This window comes from Eumetopias jubatus, unplaced genomic scaffold (genome assembly GCF_037043125.1).
Source record: "Eumetopias jubatus isolate StellerSeaLion01/CBP00866 unplaced genomic scaffold, mEumJub1_p1.0 scaffold_10, whole genome shotgun sequence".
Classification (NCBI taxonomy): domain Eukaryota; kingdom Metazoa; phylum Chordata; class Mammalia; order Carnivora; family Otariidae; genus Eumetopias; species Eumetopias jubatus.
Genome location: NW_028274816.1, coordinates 70620001 through 70637662, shown reverse-complemented (window position 1 = coordinate 70637662; position 17662 = coordinate 70620001). Strand labels below are relative to the sequence as shown.

Below are 17662 nucleotides of genomic sequence, written 5' to 3'. Positions count from 1 at the left end.
GCAAGGCTGTGTCCATCCAGAGGTGGACTTTTTCTTATTTGCACAAAGGTGCCATGTAAATCCAGCAGTGAGCTCTCTTGGTGCTCTCCAGGATGCCTCAGGCCCCAGCACTCCCGATGGCCTTCCTCTCTGAGGCTGAATGTCATTTTACACCCACCCACTTTGCTCATGCCCACATCTGCCTGGCTTCCAGAGCTGAGAAGGAAAAGCTCCGCAGGCAGGTGCTCCTTAGCCAGCTTCTGGATGGAAGGGCCTGCCCCTGTTCCTCTCGGGGTGCCGGGCCAGCTTAGTCAGAGCTGCCCATCGTGACCCCGGCAGGGAAGGGGAGGGCCAGTGTGGGGCAGGGCAGCTCCACTCTGGAATGTTTCTCTCCCATCCTCAATTTCCAGCAGCTTCCAAAAGAAGGGCTTCCAGGAAGCCAGAGCAGCACCCAGGAGTGCCTGAGGGAAGCTTCTGCTTCCAGAGTAGGATTGAGGATAAGAGGGAGGAGGTGGTGGTCAAACCCACCCTTCCCTTGGCCAGACGCTGCAACATTGCTCTGGAGCTGAGCTTCCATCCGGGCCTTTGTCTAGGGCCTTCTCTCTGGCTCCTGGGGCTGTCTGGGGCCAAGACTCTGAGGTGAGGAGCAAGCTCTGAAGGGCTGGGAGCCAGGGCAGGTGTGGGGGTGGGTTAGAGCTGGTGGTGGGATGCAGCAGAAGGCAGGGTTGCGGGGCTCAAATATGGGGGAAAGCGGGTAATGAGGGTTGGCAGACTGGGAGCCTCAGGGCCTGGGGAAGAGGGGCCGGTGCCAGGAGCCGCCGGGAAACCGGCTGGGCCTGGAATCACCTTCACTTCTCATTCCGATTCTACCTGGCTCAGCCTGGGGCAGCTGCGAGCAGGGTCTGTCCGAGGCCTAGCAGGTGCCAGACCTCTCTGCCTTTTCTGGAACATGAATTCACATGCCCACGGGTGACGGGGTGACAGATCACAGGGCACTCGAAGCAGCTCAGTAGGAGAGATGTTATTTTTATGCCCATTTTAGAGTTGAAGAAGACCAAAGTCAGGTAATGAAGCAATCGGCTAACGGGTACACCGCAGGTGTGATTTGGGGCCCAGTTCTGGGCAGAGTGCAGGCTGGTGCTCAGGCGCTGGACCCCTGTGCTCCCAGTGCTCTTGGGGTGGGGGGTGCTTGTGGGGCTGCATCTGGGCTGGAGGAGGAGGGCCTGCCTCCCTCCACATAGGAGGGGCCTGCCAGTGGGTAACTGCCCATGCCAAACCACAGGACACGGGAAGGAGAGGTGGCCCAAGGGGTTCTGGGCTGAGATCCATCCCCTCCCGTCTGGGTGGAGACTACAGGGGCCGTACCTGGGGGGTCTGAGCTCAGGCTGCTAGCACACGTTACCCCTGACTGGGTGGCTTAGAAGCAACAGAATTGTGTTGCTCACAGTTCTGGAAGCCAGAAGTCCAAGATCAGGTTGCCAGTAAGGTCCGGTTCTGACGAGAGCCCTCGTCCCAGTTTGCAGATGGCTACCTTCTCGTTGTGGCCTCACGATGGTAGAAAGCAAGCCAGCTAGCTCTCTGGCTTCTTCTTATAACCCTCATGACCTCATCTAATCCTACTTTCCCCCCTAAAGGCCCCACCTCCAGACACCATCACCCTGAGATGGGGTTCAACCTAGGAGTTGGGGGGTGGGGGACTCAAACATTGGGTCCCCCGCCTGGGTGTAGCTTTCTCAGGCCGCTTCATTAGCTGAACTGTGTTTTCCTCAACTCCAAAGGCGAACAACAATACCCTCCCCTGGAGAGCCCTTTGGAGAGTTCAGTGAACTGATTCAGGAGAATGTGCCTGGCACAGCTGAGCACCCTATGCCCAGAATCTAAGCTGTACCTAGTCACTGAGCACCCACCGTGGGCCAAGCAGGGTGCTCAGACCCAGCAGGTCCGTGGTGGGACACTGAGGCAGGGGTGGGCTCAGAGTCGTGGAGAACAAGGGGCCGGCCTCTGATTTCCCGATTTCCAGAAACGGCCAGGGGTGTCAGCCCTGTCGGAGGCCCCAGGGGGCCTGGCTGGTTCCCCTTAGCCACACCCAAGGCCATGAGGCAGGGGGGGGGGCCCTTTGGAAGGACTGTCCTGGTTGTGGTTGAGGCCAGGGTGGGAGGTCCTGGTTCTGGGGCCCCGAAGCTGGGAATAAGGACAGCGCCTGATGGCACCGTCCCCAAAACGTGAGCTGGCTCGGGGCTGGCCAGGACTTCCTGTTCTTAGCTCTTTCATCTGAGAACTTCAGATCAGAGATGTCAAGACCATCAGCCATGAGGGGCCGTCTCCCTCAGGGGAGATATGGGACAAAGGAAATAGCCTTCCTCGCCCAACCTCAGTGAAGCATCCACCAGACCAATAACCCCACCAGCAAGATGACCCCCTCAAATGAGTCCCAGCCTACCCAAAGTCCCCTCCTGAGTCCCAGCTGGACATGGGCCTAGGCCCTAGAAGGGGGTGGGTCTGTGCGTGCCCCGAGAAGGAGGGGACAGGCAAAAGCCCTGTCCTCCCATGACTGTGTGTGATCCATCCACAGCCCAGCTTCCAGCTCAGAATTCACCCACCTCTTGGACATCTCTGCCTGGGTGTCCCTGACTCGCCACCCCTCCCCCACCCCAAACTCATCCCACCATCAGCACAGATCATGTAGCGGGAAAGTTCAGAGACCCCTTCCTTCCCTGGGCCCCAGCGCCAACCCCGCACATCCCAGCATGCCTCCCGGCCCTCTGTGCTCCGGGAGCAGCCAGGGAGCCATCTGCAAGGGAAATTGGATCACCTAAGTACCTCGCTGAGAAGCCTTCCACGTGGGGTGGTGTCATACTTTCACCAAAACCCAAACCCCGTTCACGGCCCCGCCTGAATCTCCTGTCTCACCCTCTCCACTCTGCTCACTAGGCTCCTGCCACATGGGCCTCCTCTCGGTTCCTGGAGCATCCAGATCCTCTCCTACTTCCAGGGACCTTGCTGCCACCTCTGCCTGGGCTCCCCGGCTCCTCCATTCAGGCTCAGCCTCACGGTTGCCTCTCCAGAACCTTCTGCGACCAGCCGCATTGACACAGCTCCCCCACATCAGCCCATGCCCTGGTCTCCCAAGTCATCTGGCTTATTCATTTGTCAGCTGACATATTGTCTGCCTTCCCCCACGCGAACAGCAGGATTGCCAAAGGGACAGGAGATGACATCTGTCTTGTTCGCAGTTACATCTTGCATCAGGCAGGGCCCTGGCGGGAAGCGGGCCAGCACATTCCATTGTGAATTTTTGAGAGTTTAATAACGGGGCTATTTCCAGGGTTGTGGGCAGGAGGAAGGAAACCAACGGGGGACACTGAGATACCCAAAGACTAGCAGCAGGAGGAAGCTGTTATCAGAAAGAGGCCATGGGTACAAGCCGCGACCAGAGCCGAGAACACCTTTTCCAGAACCGTGCTGTATTTTCTATGGCGTGTAGCAAATGACCCCAGAACTCGGTGGCTTAAAACAGTCGACACCGGTCCCTGTGCAGTCTCTGTAGCGTGACTAGGTAGTTCTAGCTTAGGGTCCCTCAAGACAGTGGCAGGGCTACAGGGATCTACAGGCTTGGCAGAGAGTGGCAGGCCCCCTTCCAGGCTGGCCCATTCCTTGGCTGCTGACAGGAGGCCCCAGGTTCTTGCCATGTGGGTCTCTCCATAGGACCGCTTGAGCTTTTCTCACGATGGGTAGCTGGCTTATCCCAGAGCAGGTGATCCAAGAAAAGAGCAAGGCAGACACCACAGTATCTCTTATGACCTCGCCACATTCTATGCATCACCCAGATCAACCCTGATGCGGTGCAGGAGACTCCGGGAGGGAGCAATGACAGGAGGCCAGGATCCACGGGGGCCGTCCTGGAGGCTGGCTGCCACACCACACGCTAAAGCCGGGAGGGTGACAATGGGAAGGATCTTTCCTCCTGCCCTCTGATCTCACTCCCGTCGCTCTCATTCGCTGAACCCAACTGGAAGCCGGGGCAGGAGGGCTGGCGATGCTGTCTATAGAGTTCAGCCTTCCAGGCACCCAAGAGGAGCAGAGAATGGACTCAGGGTAGGGAGTAAAGGCAAAGCCCAGCAAGTCTCCCCGTATCTGGAGGAGCATCCAGCTTGTAGGAGGAAGGACAGTCAATATCTGATGAATGAATTTATGAATGAGTGACGGAAGCCTTTGGGTTCCCAGTAGTGGCGGGCTGTGCTTGTTTGGGGTCTGGGGGAAGCGTACAAAGGGGCCCGGGGAAGCCAAGATGGCAGGTGGGAGTCACCATCTGACAGATGAGAGGTGGAGCAGAGTCCACGTGCTTGTGGGACTGCAGTCGGCCTTGAGAATCTTTCCTGACAAGTCAGTGAGAGTCCCTCAGGGTCCTCTCCAGGGCCCTGGGCAGAGGTGGGGGGGGGGGGCGTTGCAGTGCTGCGGGCCCCTCGCTCCACCCTGCGATGCCCAACCACCCCAGGCTTGCATCATACCCCTCTCCTTCTTTTTCCATGGGTGGCAGGAAGAGCGGCAGAATTGATTCCACAAATAATCTTTTATTTATTTTTTATTTTCTTAAAGATTTTATTTATTTATTAGAGAGCGAGAGAGAAACAGCATGAGAGGGGAGAAGGTCAGAGGGAGAAGCAGGCTCCCCGCTAAGCCGGGAGCCCGATGCGGGACTCGATCCCAGGACCCCGGGATCATGACCTGAGCGGAAGGCGGTCGCTTAACCAACTGAGCCACCCAGGCGCCCACCACAAACTGCCTTTGAGCCTCGGGTGTGGGTGAGGGCTCTGTTGCGCGTCAAGCTAGGAAGAGAATTTATCCTGATATCGAGGGGCCCCATGGGGCCCAAAGGCAGCCAAGCTTGGAAGGAGGGCCCAGAAGTACAGACGAAACGCAGGGCAGGCATCTCTCCATCCCTCCTCTCGGCTCCCCCGGACCTCCCTCTCCATTCCGGGGGCTCCGAGTCTACTCGGCGGCGGCGTCCAGCCCTGGGAGCAGACGGGGGTGTGTCTCGTCTCCAGGAAAGGGCCGATTGGCTGCGCTCTGCCAGTGCCCGCTTCTGGACCAATCAGCTGCAGCCTGGCATGGGGTCTGGTTGCACAAAGGGGCTGCTGGGCCTCACCACTTTGAGCAGCAGGGAGGGGCCTGCCGACCGCCGAGGGCTCGACGCGGGGCTCACGGACCGGGTGCCTTGCGGGGCCGGTGGTCACACCCCTCGGCCAAGGTTGCACAAGGGGCACGTGGCTGCCGTTTCTGGAAAACCACGCAGAAACGACACTTGCGCCTCCTCCCTCCCCTTCCAGCCCCTGCCTTCCCCACACTCTCCTTCTCCAGCTCTGAGCCAGTCCTGCTTTGTCCTCTTCTCCGCGGGAGGGAGACCTGGAGGGGGCTTCGAAAAATCCAGGGAGTTGGGCGGGGGGGGGGCGGAATTAGATGAGCTTGCAAATGATAGAAACACCTTGAACCCACCTAGGCCAAAGATTTATCACCGGGAGGGCAGCGCAGGGCGGGATGGCAGGTTGGGAAGGATGCCAGCCTCGGAGCCAGGCTTTTGCGTCCTGATTCCATCTTACAAGTTGTGGGGCTTGCCAGTCTAGTCAGCTTCCTTGTGCCTCCGTTCCCTCCTTTGTAAAGTGGGGGTTATAGTAGCGCCCGTTTCATAGGATCATTGCGAGTTACAGGATCGTGAAGAGTTCGTGCAGGCAGCGCACAGAGGCGACGCCTAACATAGCAGAGGCGCAGTAAATGGTAGCTGCTGTTCACGTAGCCCAGACAAACGGAAGGGAGTTCTCATTTCTGTGAGGACGCGAGCTCACGTTGCGTCTCAAATCGCCTGTGAGGTGACCGTATCTGTTGTCCTTGTTGGTGAGGAAACAGGCTTGCTCCGTCTCCCGGGCGGGGAACGGCCGTGCGCGGTCAACCCATTGCGGCGCCCTGCACACAGCTGCCCCCTCGTGGCAGTGCCGGCGCACTGCGGCGGCTGCTTTGCCGCCTTTTCCTCTCTTTGTTTCTTCCTTCACGGCCCAGGCCCAGAGGATGACACCGCCCCCCCACCGCGCCCCCCGGAAGTGGCTGAACGAGCAGCCGAAGCTGAGTTGGAGCAGGTGCCGTGGGAGAGTGGCAATGTTCTGGCCCCGGGGTGGTCCCAGGAAGGAAGCTGGGCCGACCACCAGTCCCACCTCTCCCTCCCTCGGTCCTTCTTGTCTCTGAAGCTTTTGAACTGGTGTTTATCCAACTTGGCACCCGAGGAATCATCCGTAGAGCTTTAAAAAAAAAAAAAAAAAAATCCCTGCATGCAAGATGCCCACGCATGCTGGGGGTGGCCCAGGCAGCGTTTTTTAAAGCTCCTTGGTGATTCCAGGGTGCGAGGGCCCCAAGTGAAGAAGCTCTCAATGCGCCATCTCTGCTGTCACCTCCCATCCTCCCTTTAGCCTCCAGAGTTGGCCTTCACCCAGGCCCCCGCCATGACCGCCCCTCCCTGAGCCTCTTCTGGCCAAGGCCTCCTCACTGGAGGCCCGCCAGCCCTTCTTCTCCTTGGAGCCCTTGGCTACACTGTGCCTTCTCCATCCCTTCGGGTCCCGTGTGTCCTCCCCTTGCTTTCCCCGTCAGCTCATTCCACCGCCAGACGGTAAATCAGAGGCTGGTGAATGTGTCTTGAGCCCCAGCCTCATACATCCACTTGCATCTCCCAGGAGGGGTCCCTAGGCCCCTCAAACTCCACGTGGTTCCAAATGAGCCGCGCGTCCCCCTGCTTTATCATCTCCTTCTCTCCGGGAGCCCCTTGCCTTCTACCGAGGTCCCAAGCCCAAAGCCTGGATCCTTCCTTGTCCGCCGCCCTGCCCACACCCTCTCCATCCCGCGCACTCCCAGCCCACTTTCGGGGCTTTCCGCAGGCCTGGCAGGGGTGCCCCGAGCCACACAAAGCCGATGGGACTGGCCCTGGACCACTCTCTGTCAGAGGGACAGTCCCAAAATGCAAACGTGATCCTGCTCTTCTTCCTCCATTGAGCGCATCTGCTTCTCCTGCTTCCCATCGCACACACCCGTAACGAGGAGGCTCAGCAGGAAACTGAGCTCTAGAATCAGAACACGGCAACCCAGGGGATGCGAGTGTAATCACCTGAAGCGACAGGTGACATTTATCAGACAGGCAGACCTCAGGAAGTGAGGTCCTGGGAGAACCAGAGACCAGAGGTGCGGTCCACACAGATTCTATTCCGTCTTGAGCCTCTGTCTCCTGGATCCCTGCTCAGATGCTTCACCTCTTCGGATCCTCAACACCCCCTTTTCCTACCTCTTCTCCCTCTAGTCTCCCGTCCTCAGGGTCTTCTTCTCTTGCCTTTCCAACAGCTCCAGCCCTGCTCTCTATGCCTCAGTTTCCAACTCTGTAAAATGGGGCTAATGAAAGCAGTTCCGCTCTGGGGTGTTGTGGGAATTCCATGAAGTCCTAGCGTAAGGTCCGTGTGCAGCAATCCAGGTGACACATGACAGTGGCTTGGACCAACGTGGTAGCCGTGGAGGTGGTGAGAAGTGACCAGACCCCAGATTGTCACCTGCTCCTGTAACACCCCCCACACCCAAACCTTTGCACACGTTTCCTCCTCACTCGGAGATGCCTCTTGTTTCTTCTCTCCATGCAAAAATCACGAACCCATCTGCCCTGAAAACCCCAACTCACATGTGAGCCTTGGAGGGAGGAGTCATCCCCTTTACCCTGCCAGAGTTTTGCATGTCTTTGTTGCTCTTCTAGTTATTGCTGTAGTGAGCATTCCTGCAGAGCTTGCTGTGAGCCAAGCTATAGTCACAGGCCCTCTGCAAATAGTGACTCATTGCATTCTCACAAAATGCCCCGTGAGCTGGGTTCTGTTATCCCTTCACGGAGGAGGACTGAAGGTCAAGTGACTTGCCCAAGGCCACAGAGGAGGTAACAAAGCAAGGGTTCAGATCCACATGGTTTGGCTCCGAGTCCGTGCTCTTAAGTACTTAATATGCTGAGTCTCCATTACCAGAGGGATGATGGTAACAACCATCAAGCTGACCTTTATTGAGTGCTCACTGTGTGCCAGGCACTGGACGTGAGCTCATGGCTGAACCTCACACGCTCTTGGCCCCCCCTCTCCCCCAGGGCTTGGGGACTGTCTATTGAGTTGACTTCCTTTGGGACGGAGATGGAGTCTCTAGCATCTCTCTGCTGCACACTTTAACCCAATGTAAGTTTGTCAGGGCCTCCATAACAAAATACCACTTAAACAACAGAAATTTATTTTCTCATAGCTGTGAAGGCTGGAAGTCCAAGATCAAGGTGTTGGCAGGGTTGGTTGTTTCTGAGTCCTCTCCTTGGCTTCTCCAGGGTCTTCAAATGGTCTTTCCTCTATGCGTGTCTGTGAGCTAATCTCTTTTCATGAGGACACCAGTCATTTTGGATTGGGGCCCACCCCAAATGACCTCATTTTAACTGAATTGCTCTCTAGATGCCCTGTTTCCACATACAGTCGCAGTCTGAGATACCTGGGTTGAGGACTTAAATTTAAGAACTTGGGTGGGACACAATTCAGGACATAATGCCCAGGGTTTCAAACGCAAAAGCTGATGGGCCTGCAGCGCCTGGCTCAGTCGGTAGAGTGTGCGACGCTTGTTCTCCGGGTCATGAGTTCAAGCCCCACATCGGGTGTAGAGCTTATTTAAAAGAAAAAATGTTGGGGCGCCTGGGTCGCTCAGTTGGTTAAATGGCTGCCTTCAGCTCAGGTCATGATCTCCGGGTCCTGGGATCGAGCCCCATATCAGGCTCCCAACTCAGTGGGGAGTCTGCTTCTCCCTCTCCCTCTGCTGCTCTCTCGCTTGCACACTCTTTCTCTCAAATAAATGAATAAAATCTTTTAAAAAATAAAGTAATAAAAAAAAGTGCTGATGGGCCAGACAGATTACAGTAGATGAATGAATTGTGCTGGAAAAGACCTGGACTTCTCACTTGTTTATTTTCCCACTTGTGACATCATAAAAATATTTCCCTTTCTTCTTCTTGCCTAAAACAATTGCCTGGCACCTAGTAGGTGCTCAGTAATCCTTTGTTGAGCAAACGAGTGAGCAGAAGGGCCCTGGTCACTGGGGAGAGGCAGGGACGATGATGAATATTGGGTCAGGGGTCAGCCAGCACTCAGCTCTGGTCAATTGGTCAGATTGTGAATGTAGAGTTTTATATCAATCTCAGTTTTGCCACGATAGCAACTAATTCTCAGAAACCAGAGAGAGCCATTGGGCAGATCCATTTGCAAGCAACTGCTTTCTGCTAAGGGGGCCCAGCGGGAGCCCCAGAGCAAGCATCCCCCAGCTCAGCCTGGGGGTGCCATGCTCATCCCATGGAGACAGGAAGCCGGAGGGGAGCGCCTGATCTCCCCGACTCAGGGGCCTCCTGCCTGTGGTTGTCTCTGCAGGAAGGCGATGCGCTGGGCGCCATGGAGAAGCTATGCCGGCAGCTGACCTACCACCTGAGCCCCCACTCCCAGTGGAGGCGGCACCGGGGTCTGGTGAAGAGGAAGCCGCAGGCCTGGTGAGTCTCAGTCACCTGAGCTGGATCGGCCCTGCCCCCGCCCGGCCTCCTTCTAGAAGGGCAACCTAGAGCGAATCCATGCCAGGCTGGGCTACACAGCACTCCTTCCCAGAGGTGAAGGGAGAATTAGAGCCAGAGGGGTTGCCTTGGAAGGTGCCTGAAGGAGGTGAGATTGAAGGAGAATTCAGGGTTGGGTGGAGAGAGGAGCCAGGAGAGCATTCCGGGTGCGCATGAGCCATGAGGGGAGCTGCCGGTGGGGCCCTCCCTGGTCTGTGGGTTGGGAACCGGGGCGTCTGGGCCCATTCAGAAGGGGTGGGTGGGGAGGAAGACATGAGGCCTTCTAATTTCTGGTGTGCCAAATGTGGGCACTCCCACTGGATCCCCTACTTCTCCTGGATGTCTCCTAGGGAGACCCAGTCCCCAGCCATACCCCTGGGCCACGCAGCAGTGAGAAGCCTCAAGGGTTTTATGGCCCCCTGGAGAAGACTGGGGGGCTGGGGGCACATGAGACACAGAACCTGTGGGCAGAGACAGCTAGCACCATTGGAAGCAAGTAAAGGGGAGCCTAGGACGTTAGGCTTTCTGGAGGGAGCACCCCTGCTTTTCTTGTACATGACCATGGGGCAGAGTGGCTTGTGTCCTTCCCCTAGACTGGGTAGGGGCAGGACTGCCCTCCCTCACTGACAAGAGCTCTGGTTCCTCTTTCCCTTCTGGACTCTTCCACCCCAAAGCCAGGAGAGGAGCTGGATCCTGGAATGCCTCGCCAGGTGAAGGAAGAGAGTGAGTCAAAGATGGGGCGCCAACTGGGCTGAAGTCAGGAGCTGTACATGGGGGCAGAGCAGAGCAGGAGGACCCGTAGGACCTGGAATGCCACGAGAAGTCTGTGACCTAGTTCTTTAGGATTGAAAAGCTAGAAATGTGAGCTCTGCCGGAATCCAGGAGCCTCCTCTTCTGTCTCCCCGGCACACGTGCAGGCTTCGTCCATTCTGCATTTCAAAAGCCTCACTCCCCTCAGGTGGCTTCCCATCACACTAGTCAGTGCCTAGGACAGTGCCTGACACACAGCGGGAGCTTAAAAACACCTGCTGAAGGAGTGAATGGGGTAGGGGCTGTTACTGTCGCCATTTGGCCACGATCACCCAGCTGCTAAGTGGCAGGGCTGGATTCAAACCCCAGGCTCAGGTTGTTAACCACACGCTATCTCCCAGGTGTAATGGGTCTGCTTTATTAGTCACACTGACCACAGCCAGTCCTTCGGTCACCCTGAACAAATGCCCCGCAATGTTTCAAGCACTTAGAGGTCACACTCTGAGAGGCAAGAGGGGGAAGCTATAAGCAGCCTTCCAGCTTCAGATCTCGAGGATAGAGACTTAACGTTGTTTTGCCAAGAGGAAGTCCAAGCCATGATCCTTGGGCTGCTAATGTTGACCTATGTTCTTGAAACAGGCTGTGAGCCCCCTCTACCTTCCTCTCTCCCGCCGTTAGGGCCCCAGGGCTTGCCTGGGGTACCTGGAAATGGGCAGCTCTGGCCGCAGAGCAAGGACCAGGAAGAAGAGCAAGGAGTACCAGATGGCAAGGAGTGGAATGGGGTGCAGAGCCCTGAGCCTCCAGGAGTCAGCAGCTACCCGCCCCCCCCCCGCCCCAGGCCCAGAGCCCCTGCACCCTCCCCTAAGGGCTCTCCCCAAGGATTCCCCATCTGGTGGGCAAGACTGTCTTGGAACCCAGGCCTCGAGAGACTTTGTGCTGCTCTTGGGGAAGCAGGAAGCTCAGTCTAGATGACTCATAATGTCATCAGCAAATATTCATTCATCACTCTCGTGTACACAAGGCACTGTTCTAAATGCTCTGCATCCATTACCTTATTTCTCGTTAACAATTCCGTGGTACTCAAGTAGCTCCTTTGTTCAGGTAAGTGAGGCACAGAGAAGTTAAGGAACTGATTAGAGCTCACGCAAGTAGGAAGAAGAGTTAAGATGCAAACCCAGGCACCAAGGCCCTGGAATGTACCCTTAGTCACTGCAGAAACCTCTGGGTCTTTCCCCCGTGGTCCCTCAAGCTCTGGGCAGCTGGGCCCAGCCAGGCTGAGATGTGAGGTAGTGCCAGGGGACCAGAGGTCTTCGGTTTCTCCCATCCCTGGAGGCGCAGAGCAGAGTTCGGTGCCGGCCACTGCTGCATCCAGAAGGCCGGCCCCACTTGCTTGAACCTGGCTTGTCGCTTCTCCCCCGCAGCCTCAAGGCTGTCCTGGCTGGGAGCCCTCCGGACAACACCGTGGACCTGTCAGGCATCCCGCTGACCTCCCGGGACCTGGAGCGGGTGACCAGCTACCTGCAGCGCTGTGGGGAGCAGGTGGATAGCGTGGAGCTGGGCTTCACGGGCCTCACCGATGACATGGTCCTGCAGCTGCTGCCCGTGCTCAGCACGCTGCCCCGCCTCACCACACTGGCACTCAACGGCAACCGGCTGACGCGGGCCCTGCTGCGTGACCTCACCGACACCCTCAAGGACCCCGGCAAGTTCCCCAACGTCACGTGGATCGACCTGGGCAACAATGTGGACATCTTTTCCTTGCCCCAGCCCTTCCTGCTCAGCCTGCGCAAGCGCTCCCCGAAGCAGGGCCACCTACCCACCATCCTGGAGCTGGGCGAGGGCCCGGGCAGTGGGGAGGAGGCCCGGGATGGCACAGCGGGCCAGGAGGACCCGGGGGGAGGCCCTGTGGATCCTGCCAAAGACCGTGAGGGCAGGGAGACTGTAGGTGCAGCTCAGACGTGACACAGAAGTGGGGGTCCTCACCAGGGAGCCCTGGTGGGGTAGGATGACTGAGGCAGGCGAGGGGGTCCCCACCGGGGGCCTCAGGCGATCACCCAAAATTGGCCTGGGCAGCCCCACTCATTGGCGCCAGACTGTGTCATCTGGGAAGGGGGCTGTGTAATTCTTCCCTTCCGTCCTCTCCACTTCCCCCTCTTGTCAATCTCATCTGCCTTTTGGCTCCTGAGAATCCCACGTGGCTTGAGGGGCAGTAGCCCTCAGCCTCCCCAGATTTGTGGGTGGTCTGTTTACAGAGGAAAGCTTGAGCTCATATGGGTAAGAACTTAACCCAGGAATGGAGTGTAGTTTCAGCCCTACACCTAACCCAGTATCTCCTGATAGAACCCTTTTTCTCTACCCTAACACCCGGCTGAAGGTGGTTGGGGTAGAGGCACTGACCAGCTCCCCAGAGACTCCCAGAGCCTAGTCCCCATCTTAGAAGGTGGTCTGCCTCCTCCCTGTGAAGCCCTGGGGGTCCGAGGAACCACTTCCCAGTCGCAGCCTCCACTTAAGCCCATAGTTCCACCGGGGATTCCAGGCCCTGCCCCGGGGACCCCAGGCCCTGCCCCGGGGACCAGCCACCCTCTACCCTTCAAGTGTCCTAGGATGCCTACATACACGGCATGCACCCAGAAACCCCCCACCACCCCCCCCCCCGACCCAGCCTAAGACTACCAGACCTTTGGTAGGGTTGCAGTGTTCCAAGTCAGAGTACCACTACTTCCCTTCAAAAGGATTTTAAAGACCTTTTTCTGTTTCTGGTGGAGTCCCCAAGGAAGTCATCAAGGGTAACCGGGCTCACTCCCAAAAACCTATGATGGAAGGCTCCTAAAAAACTGGAGACCATGAAATTGAGGTTAGACTTGCAACCCTTGGCAGATCTAGTACCCCCCAGCAACACAGCTAGGTGAGAAACTAGAGGTTCCCGAGAGTGAACGATGGTCTCCGCCATCTCTTGCCCCTACTCAAGACCTACCAGCTGAAAATCCCTTCTAGGCACAAGCCCTCCAACCAAGGCAAAGACTTCAAGTCCAGGGAGACTGGAGTCCAACCTTTCTTTTACCTAAGAAAATTTAGATGCCCACAGTGGTGACCAGACCACTCAGGCAAATGGCAGACAGCTGGGAAGCTTGGCCTGTCCGGCCTCTAGCCCAGTGACAGGTGAGATCCCAACTCAGGAAGCCACCAAGATGGGCTGGGTGAAGAGCCACACTACAGGGACCCTGCCTGCCACTGTCCAGGTGCTTGGCTGAGCGCAGTACAGAGCTTCAGGAGGTAGAAGGCTACGCACAAGGACACAGCCCAAAGGCAGACGAATCAAAGGTGTGGATGCCTTAAATGCTTTGGAACTTTTACCCTCAAGTCTAAAGTTGTTAGAGGGGCAACAGCTTAGACTGACCACGGACAAGCTGACACGTGCTAATACCCGGACTGCTTATTTGACAGCAGTGACCAAATTTTTTTCTTCAAATACACGTTTTTAAAAACCAATACTAAAGGCCATCCTTTATTTTTTAAAGATTTTATTTATTTGAGACACAGCGAGAGAGGGAACACAAACGGGGAGAGGGAGAGGGAGAAGCAGGCTTCCCGCCGAGCAGGGAGCCCGATGCGGGGCTCGATCCCAGGACCCTGGGACCATGACCTGAGCCGAAGGCAGACGCTCAACGACTGAGCCAGCCAGGCGCCCAAGGCCATCCTTTATTGTAGTTTGTGGTAACTGCACAGAAGCATCAGTTTCAGGAAGAAATACATTTGCAGCTTAAAGAACTCAGACCCTCACCCAACAGAACAAATTTATACAAAATTTACAGGTATAGAAGCTCTCTTTGGGCAGGGGAGCTAAAAATACAACACATTACTAGAAAGCTCATGAATTCAATGACACCAACAGGGCCTATCCTAGCATAGTATCCTAGCAAGTTTGCCAAACACGTTTGTTGGCTCTGCTGGTAAGAGAATGGCCTCGGAACCTCAACACAAGTTAAGCATTGTTTCCACACCCACTGTTGAAGCCTGGGTTTTCAGTCCAAACTGATGGTATGGTGACCACTGGTCCTCGAAACTTCAAGTTCTTCCCCTGCTGCAGCATGGCTGACCTTTCTCTGGGAAAATAGCCTGCAAGAAAACTAAGTTATCAGTATCACTAAGTATCACTTTCTACTCCACCCAACAGCTATTCACAGCATAAAAAGGTTATCTTCAGAAAACCTTACGTTCACCACTACACAATCTGCCGGTAATTCCAGCTATTTTGGGTGATTTCATCATTTGATATCCTTTTTCTGAAAATCAGTTTTAACGATACTAGCCGCTTATTCATTCCACCACAGGGGGAGGGGTCCTTGTCGATGGAAGCTTACCTCTCCTCAACCTAAAGGGCTGCCGCCTCCAGCTTTCAAACTCCACACCGCAGACCACCATTCTTGAGCACCTCAGCACACAAAACCTGGGGGAACGAATTAAGGCACCCCTAGATGGGCGGCAGATGAGGCAGAAAAGAGAGCAGTTTTGATCATGATAGCCTCAACTACAAATTCCAGTTCGTCTCAGGAGCCCTTAACCTACTGGAGTTGTTTTTTTTGTAAATGAAGCCACGTTAAGTCCACACGTCCTAACTGGCTTCTCTGGGTGTTCCACCTCATTTCATCCCATCGTTTTAAACATCACACACCTAAAGCTGTCATCTTCAAGGATGAGGAAAGCTACACCTCAAGATTTTACAGCAGTGAGGTAATAAGGAACTCCTGGCTTTCCTCTGCCCTCCGCTCCGCGGCCACCATGAACCATAATCAGTGTCTCTGGGATACTGTCGATAAAGGTCAAGGGCTATGCTGATTCGAGTTATTAGGTTAACCAAAGTGCCACTGCCCGACCTCACGGGAACTTTAACATCATCTAACAGCTATGCAATCTGCAAGCTTACCTCAAGGCAGGCCAGTGCTCATCCCTCGAACGCTCTGCTGCTGATCTGACCACACACTGCCGACCCCACACCCATCTGCAACCTGGGTGAATAGACGAGAAAGGGTCACTGTTCAAACCAACCTACTCCAGGGCAGCGGCAGCTCGGGAGGCCTTGTTGACTGCAGTCAGCCAGGAACAGTTATCGTCAGTTATCGCTTCTGACGGCACTTCCTATAAGTGATTTCATCAGAGCAGTCAACACCTCCCCGCTCCCCGGTACTGCTCCAGAAACCTGGAACGGGACCTGGGATTAAGTCGCAACTGCTTGGGAAACAACCGGGACGTTGCATTTTAACTGGGCATTTATCTCCGGCCATAGCCGCGGTTGAAATAGTTCCAGGTTAGGAGTAGCCTCCTCCAATTTCCACTTGAGGCCCCATGCTATGTTTGCAATTTTATGCATTGCCCAATGCATGAAACTGTAAAGGAGCAGCCGACTCCAGTGCATTTACTAGCAAAGACGAAAAAACAAAGTTAGGTGTTATAAACCCTGCCCAGGCTGGGTCCTACCTCAGGGTGGGAGGCCACTCCCGGCCTGAAGGCGCTGCGAGGGTTCTGCCACCTGGAACATGGAGGGTGACACGCGTTAAGGGCAGGTGGTGGCAGCGACGTTCAACCAGACCGTTGAGGCTCCGGCGACAGCGGTCAGACACGCATCGAAATCGTCCGGCATCGCTTCTGACGGCTCTTCCTAATCCCAGGATCATCAGCACAGTCGGGCACGCCCTCCTCGCGGTCCCACTCCCAACCTCCCCCCCGGGGCCGCACTCACCCAGTCCTCCGGGGTCGGCGCAGCCCCCACGCCGGGTCCGGGGAGCGGGGGCCCGGCCTTCGGGGACCTCAGGCTCCGGAGACGGCAGCGGCGGCCCTGCCGGACAGACACGCGCGCGGGCCTTGAGCCTCGGCCCCCGGCGGCCCTGCGCGACTCTCCCCCACCGCCGAAGCCTGGACACGCGCTTTAGGGAGCCGCCCTGCGCCCCCCACGGAAACTTCCCCGAAGACTTCTTCCCAGGAATTAGGAAGTCTTTGGCTCCTTCGCCCTTGCCGCCAGCTACTAGGCCCAACTACACAGACCACTTACCCTCATCATCACGATAACGGAAAGGTCGCCGCGGCTGCGGCCCGGCCCTTTAAGGAGTCGGAACATTCCATTCCTCACAGAAGGGAGGGTAATACTGGCAAAGACTCACGGGAACTTCCAGCCCATTTGACGGCGCAGACTCCGCCTCATCACCCCGGGACACCCCCTCCGTTGGAGCCGATGGTCTCTTCCGTGGCCCCGGGAATTCTGGGTCCCGCGGCGCCCGGAGTGTTTCAGGGCGCATGCGCAGGGGGTGGAGGGACGTTGCGACCGAGGTCCGTCTTTAGCTGCATGTTTTGGAGCAAATTACTCAGCCTTTGTGAGCTTCCGATTGCTCATGTGGTAAGTGAAGCTACCGGCACCGCAGAGGTTGTTCTGAGGATCACGTGAGATACCACACTTGAAACCCTGCAGAGCCTTGGCAGGCAGCAAGCCTTCATAAAATAGTAGCTGCTTCTGATTCTTCTCTCCCCACGGCTATTTCCGAATATCCCCGGAGCTTTTCAGAACCTCTGCGCGCTGACAGCTCTCATCACCCCCCTTGAGTTTGACCCCTAAGGAGCGAGCAGACGTCTTAGCTGGTACCACTTCCATTCTCTCCACCCCTTTCCTCCTGATGCCTTAGGACTCCTGCATCCGTTCCCCAACCCACCGGCGATGGAAACCTCTCCCTCTCCGCAGATGCTTTCCTTTCAGCCTTTGCACGAGCTCAGGTCTCTGCCACTTAAAAACTATTCAGTGCATACGCATTTTATAAACACTCGTTCCACCAAGGGAGAGCAATTCATTTGGACTGGAGAAAACTGGAAAAGCTACCGCGAGACAACTTTCTGGTCTTAGAATTTGAAGGATTTTAATGGTGGGGCGGGGGCTTCCAGCAAGAGCCAAGTCAGGGGGTCGGATTACACCGGTTCATCAGTCTGCCTGAAGAATTTGGTAAAAGTGCTAAGGAGAGCATGGGGAGCAGCAGGGGTATCCGGGATGAGGTGTCTGGAAATTCGGGGTTAAAACCGTGGAGGACTGGGGATGCCAACTAGGGCGACCTGCGGGCACTGGGGGAGATTCTTAAGCCTTCAGGGTGCAGGGGTAACATGTTTCTCTTCCATCTTAGGAAGGCCCTTCTGGCTGCCCTGCAGAACAGCTCGGAGGGGTAGGAACTGAGCAGGCGGCCCAGAAGGGAAAGAAACCAGTAATCCAGAGCCTGAAGGAAGCCAGGGAGCTCAAAGGCTTTGAGAGAGATCTTGGAGGTGGCTTTAAGG

The 17662-nt window shown here is 56.3% G+C and overlaps 1 protein-coding gene, 1 long non-coding RNA gene and 3 other non-coding genes across 7 annotated transcripts in view; 1 reads left to right on the top strand and 4 right to left on the bottom strand.

Moving 5' to 3' along the window:
- The window catches only part of LRRC75A (leucine rich repeat containing 75A), a 41032-nt gene extending 28713 nt beyond the window's left edge, over positions 1 to 12319 (top strand). Inside the window, exons 3-4 of the mRNA XM_028089039.2 lie at positions 9435 to 9550; positions 11779 to 12319. Coding sequence (XP_027944840.1) covers positions 9435 to 9550; positions 11779 to 12319 — 657 coding nt within the window. The remainder of the gene's footprint in view (positions 1 to 9434; positions 9551 to 11778) is intronic.
- Positions 12320 to 13861: 1542 nt separating this feature from the next.
- Positions 13862 to 16479, bottom strand: LOC114197849 (uncharacterized). Of its 3 annotated transcripts, none has more exons than XR_003606969.2 (6): positions 16404 to 16479; positions 16095 to 16190; positions 15833 to 16013; positions 15282 to 15363; positions 14719 to 14804; positions 13862 to 14473 (listed from the first exon to the last, which is right to left on the bottom strand). It is a non-coding gene; the product is annotated as an uncharacterized LOC114197849 (long non-coding RNA). The 3 variants fall into 3 exon arrangements; XR_003606970.2 differs by having other exon boundaries at positions 15833 to 15884; positions 16404 to 16478; XR_003606968.2 differs by having other exon boundaries at positions 15833 to 16190.
- Positions 14556 to 14628, bottom strand: LOC114197877 (small nucleolar RNA SNORD65). The gene has a single exon (XR_003606976.1). It is a non-coding gene; the product is annotated as a small nucleolar RNA SNORD65 (small nucleolar RNA).
- LOC114197874 (small nucleolar RNA SNORD49) lies at positions 15446 to 15516 on the bottom strand. The gene has a single exon (XR_003606973.1). It is a non-coding gene; the product is annotated as a small nucleolar RNA SNORD49 (small nucleolar RNA).
- On the bottom strand, positions 15966 to 16036 carry LOC114197875 (small nucleolar RNA SNORD49). The gene has a single exon (XR_003606974.1). It is a non-coding gene; the product is annotated as a small nucleolar RNA SNORD49 (small nucleolar RNA).
- Positions 16480 to 17662: the final 1183 nt, after the last annotated feature.